General features: G+C 35.1%; 1 protein-coding gene across 1 annotated transcript in view; it reads right to left on the reverse strand.

Moving 5' to 3' along the window:
• The window catches only part of LOC107698986 (CUB and sushi domain-containing protein 1-like), a 320,519-nt gene that overhangs the window by 120,883 nt on the left and 194,067 nt on the right, over window positions 1-5,569 (reverse strand). Inside the window, exons 15-17 of the mRNA XM_016500120.1 lie at window positions 3,595-3,789; window positions 2,702-2,840; window positions 1,090-1,277 (exon numbers count right to left, since the gene is read on the reverse strand). Of these exons, the coding sequence (XP_016355606.1) occupies window positions 1,090-1,277; window positions 2,702-2,840; window positions 3,595-3,789 (522 nt within the window). The remainder of the gene's footprint in view (window positions 1-1,089; window positions 1,278-2,701; window positions 2,841-3,594; window positions 3,790-5,569) is intronic.

The following is a 5,569-nucleotide window of genomic DNA, read 5'->3' on the forward strand; positions in this document are numbered from 1 at the left end:
ATAAATGTAAATCTTGCAAATCTCAAAATCCATTTTTCATGTTGTATATTATATTGTTATAAATCCACACTTAAAATTACTGATTTTAGTTTTTAATGTTTTATTTTTAACTTATTTAAACAACATAGTACAGTATTTTAATATGGTCCATTTATTAGTTATCAGCCATAACTTTTAACTTTTAAGCATTTATCAGCTTATCTATATTAGTCAGACTTTTAATATTGGTGCATCTCTAATTATGCCAATCAAATTAAGTTTATGGAATGTTTTGCTTATTCGGATCATTCAAAAATTATTATTCTTGTAGACAGAAGTAATACCAATTCTTCGACAGCACTTTCTGCTTGAGTTGATGTACTCAATAATTTAAGATGAATTGAGATTTTTAGAGAAACAACAAGAAAAGGTTACAAACATGAGTCATACCAGCATTACAGCCATTCTTTCAGTTCACAAAACAGAGCTGACAGAGCTAATTCTGCAGTCTCGCATATATGAACGCATGTACACTGTAATGTTGTTTGTGTCATGTGTTTGCGCATGACTGAAATCATCTCACAACATAATCACCATCCTATTATATCATTATTACAGGACCTGATTAAAATCACTGCATGTGGCTATTAATTATAATGATGCCTTCATAGCTGCTAGTATTCACAGGTATCTGTGCTATCAGATCCTTGTAATTGCAGCCATGAAATGCATTGGAGAGAAGATAATATCAAGCTTTATCTAACTAGCATGCTTTGACTAAATTCTGAGCATTGTAGGAGACTTTGAATATGAATCACACTTATCATGTCTCTTAATTTGAAAAATGCAATTAATAGTTTTGTGATATTTTACCATGTGCATTCTGTAACCATGTTATTTAAGACTACTGAATAACATTGTGTAACTGTAATAATAAATTATAATGACGATAAAGCCGTTTAATCTGTAGCCGATTTAATTAGTAACATAAGGTCTTTTGTAAACATACTTTGAACAGACTTTAAATTACAACATAAATATATTATAGAAATAAATATGTTACAAAAATGGCTCTTTTCAGATCAAAAATACAATAGTAGATCATCATACTCTCATATTGGATACGGAAGCCAATGTCAGAGTGACTCTTGTCGGTGGTGAAGAGCAGGTACAGGAAGCTGGATGTGCTGATGAGGAACTGAGGGACCTGTGTACCCTGGTAACTGCCAATCAGAGGGGAAGAAGGATAGCGTCCATCCCGTACCTCGAGAACATCGTAGTTAACCTCTGTCCGGAACCTGTGGATCAGAACAGCGCTATGCATCAGCATGGCAGCTTCACCACAAAGTGAGACTACATGGATTCATCACAGTCCTATTCGCCTGTGTTCCTGCAGGATACCACATATTTACAGCTAGAACAGAGGTACCACATCATTCACACTGAAAACTCAGCTCGCTCCAAAGCAATGTGTGTTGTTTGAGTTTCCTGCAGCAGCGGCCCGCTAAAGCCCTGATGCTTTCTGTATTCACAGTCAAAACATCAACTGTCCCACCGGCCTCACCTTTAAAAAAATAAAATAAAATAAATCCCAACAACAACTGATGGTAGATGCAAACATTCATACTAAACACGCACACATATACAATAAATAAAGAAACCGCAGGGACCAGTAGGAGGAGAGTGCTGACACACAACAGTTATGTAGCAGGAGAATCGGTGGATGAGACTACATCAGTCTGTCTGGTATCATCGTGCCATATGCTAAAATGTATACAGACACCCCTTTCTGATTAACAAGTTTGGGTATTTCAGTACTGCCATTGAAGACAAATTTTACTGCTACTATACAATGACATTCTAGAACATCATCCGGGTGGATGCTGCACACTGGTGGTGGTTGAGGAGATTCCCCCTTCTATGTAAAGCGCTTTGAGTGCCCAGAAAAGTGCTATATAAATGTAAGGAATTATTATTATTATTATTATTATTATTATTATTATTATCTTAGAAGACTCTAGCATGGAGATCCCAAATGAGCCACAACATAATTTTAGGGGCTCTGTGTATAATGACACAAAACAAAACAATGCAATCTGGCAATTAATTAATTAAATAATTAAATAAATAAATAGCCTACCTACCTGTCTGTTTAAAACTTGCCTCGTTGAGATTTTTAATTAGCAAATAAAGATTAATTGTTGTTGAATTCCTCATTGGTAAATTGCTTTGGATGAAAGAGTCTGCATGATGAATAAAATGTCAAATAAATAAATAAATAAAAACACACAAAGCAACAAAAACAATAAACAAAGAACAAAAACAAAACAATGCAAAAAAATAACAACGCACAAAAATAATAATAATAAAATTAAAAAAAACAAGCAAAAAACAAAAAAAGCAGTAAAGTGCATTTGATCCACATGTCTTTGTTAAATAAATGTTCAACAATCGCATATGACTGTGGATAAAGCCATTCTATATAAGCAGAGGTAAAAGATATGTATACTGATTCAGAATGAATCCTTGTGATAGCTGGGGAAATGAATAGCCGGATACTCTTATTCCAAGTCTATAGTGAACATCTGCAGTGCGCTAGTGACCTATTTATGAAATGATGATAACCAGTAGAATGAAAGACAGGAGGGGAAAATGAAACCGGGAGGCTTATTAAGAACAACATGACAGTTCAGAAAAAGAGGAAATGAAGTCTTGTACGCACTTGTCAAAGATGATCTTAATAGGATATCCTGGCGGAGCCTCGATGATCCACTCACAATTGAGGGCCTCTTTATAAAGCTCAGGCCAGCCTGGGGACAGAATGATGCCGCTAGAAGCCTTGAGGTTTCCACCACATGGAGCTAAAGAACAGGAGAAGATGACAAACAAAAAAAAGATTTAAATTTTTTAATTACCAAATTTTAAGGCCAATGCTATTTTTTTTCTGTGGTTTTCACATGCTAGAAATAAACAGTAAATCACAGAAATCCAAAAAGATGGAAAGAAACCAGATGGAAAGAGCAAAATAAAAGTGAAAACCAAGGAAGAGAGGGCAGGAGTGCTCACACGTAAACTATTTCCTTCAAACAGTCCACTATTTCAGCCCAGCTATAAACTTTAACGTATAAACCTTCCGTCAAAAAATGTAATGTACAAAAAAATCTGTCTTTTCTCACCTAATAATTGAGTGTTTTTCTAAAATGCAAAATCTAAAAGCTGAATGTGTTCAACAGCTGAAGTGGATGATCTCATCTTTTAACAGTGTACTGAAGGGCATCTATAAAAGGCACTGCTCAATAAATGGCATCAAATGATTTGTAGTATACAGCAATGCATTTTATTAAAAAAAGAGGATGTGTTTTTCGTCTGTAAGAATTCAGACAGTTAATACTTCTTGAGCACATTCCGAAAGTAAAGATTATGACTTTTTATTCCACTGACATTTCAGTTGCACCAACATTTCAGTCTGTCTCCAAATGTACTTAATGTACTTAATAACTGAACAAACTTTCTAAAAGTTCAGTAAAGTGCAAACAGAGTTGGAGTATATAATTTTGTTTTTGTTACAAGCAAACTTGTTAATTATGAAATCTATTTATTAGAGAGAGGACAGACCTTCACAACGTGGCACAGCGTTGTCCCACACAACATTTCCATCTTTGAGAATGCAGGAGATGGTCTGAGAACCGTGGGTCTTCATAAACCCCTCTTCACACAGGAAAGAGATAGAGCTGCCAAGCTGTAAACTCTCACCAAAGCGCTTTCCGTTTACTGGAACGCCAGGGTCGGGACACTCGTTGTGCCGGAAAGCTGCAGGGGAAAAAAACAAAAACAAAACAACAATGAGGCAAGAATATGAAATATGGAAGAGAACTGCATGCTAACTTCAACCTAACAGGCCAAAAAGCTGGGCACAGCAACGACAGCACTTTACTTATCATATTTAACCAAATTTGAAGTGTGTGTATATATATATATATATATATATATATATATATATATATATATATAGTGTTGTCAAAAGACCCGGTATTTCGGTACCAAGTCGGTACTAAAAAAATGAAAACGTTAATGAATAAAAAGTAAAAAAAAAAAAAAATTAAAAAAAGATAATTTATTTAAAATAGAAATCTTTTCTAACAATATACACTACCGTTCAAAAGTTTGGGGTCAGTACATTTGTATTCTTTCTTTTTTTGAAAAAAATTAAAACTTTTATTCAGCAAGGATGTGATAGCAAAGATTTATATTGTTAGAAAATATTTATATTTTGAATAAATGCTGTTCTTTTTAACTTTTTATTCATCAAAGAATCCTGAAAAAAGTATCGCAGTTTCCAAAAAAATAAAAAAATATTTGGCTGCACAACTGTTGCCAACATTGATCATTCTAATAATAAATCAGCATATTAGATTGATTTATTACGTATCATGTGACACTTTAGACTGGAGTAATGGCCAGGGCCGGATTTACCTCTTTCCGTGACATAGGCAAAACAAATTTTTGGGCCTGCCGTCCCTATTAATATAATAGGCCTAATATTACCACACAAGCAAACAAAAATATTTCTTAATCAGTGAAACCGTTACAGTATTTTCTATTGCAATAAGCGCTTGCGTTCAGTCAATAAAAATCAAATGTAGTTCTTAATTTGTTTGAGAACTGAGAAAGACAATTCCATTAACAGGCACGGCGACGTGGCCACATAACCACTTCGGGAGTGCATTATTTCTCTAATAATTTTAATGGCCTAGAGTCACAACCACACATCAATTGTTCAGATGATTTGTTTCAAGATATTTAACATGTTTCTGTCCTGAAATCTCGCGTGTGTTGAACTAGCTAATTTTTTACGCACCTCTTTAGAGCTAATAACAGAGGCTTGAGCCATTGATGTGCAGGCTAACACAGTTATTAATGCAGTCTAACTCAGTTATTAGAGAGAGAGAGAGAGAGTGAAAGAGAGAGGGAGAGAGATTAAGCGTGTGTGAATACCTGCGTCTGTGCGTCTCTCAGCAGTATTCAGCAGCAGCGTCTACTAATAGCGAATCTTTAAGTTGAACTGCTTCAAGAACCTCCCTACTGAGAAATGTCATGTAGCTTTTCAGCTGCGAAACTATTTTATTGATAAATTCACGGGGCAGCGCTAATGACAAGTTTCTATCCGCGTGTGTGTGCGAGTGCGTGTCTGTACCGTGTGTGCGTCTGTGAGAGAGAGCGGGAGAAAGATAGCGTGATCTCCATACATAAAAAAGGTTGAAGACATGGAAATACCCTATTGTTTGTTATATTTATTTGCTCAGTGTCTTTTGGGATTTGGTTCTTTTACTGTTGTAGATATCCCATAGTATAACAAAAATAATATATATCTCTTCATTGTGTTTGGGCCCCCCCTGGACGAGCAAGCATAGGCACGTGCCTAGAATGCCTATACGTAAATCCGGCCCTGTATGCATGTATGTTCTGAGGAGTCGCTTTAGATAAAAGCATCTGACAAATGCATAAAATATATAAAAACAAGTTACTGAACTGAGGGGAACTTCTGTACTTTATTTCTAAAAATATTTTAGAGCTATATATATATACATAT

The sequence above is a fragment of the Sinocyclocheilus anshuiensis genome, unplaced genomic scaffold (assembly GCF_001515605.1).
Source record: "Sinocyclocheilus anshuiensis isolate Anshui unplaced genomic scaffold, SAMN03320099.WGS_v1.1 scaffold74, whole genome shotgun sequence".
In the NCBI taxonomy this organism is placed as follows: domain Eukaryota; kingdom Metazoa; phylum Chordata; class Actinopteri; order Cypriniformes; family Cyprinidae; genus Sinocyclocheilus; species Sinocyclocheilus anshuiensis.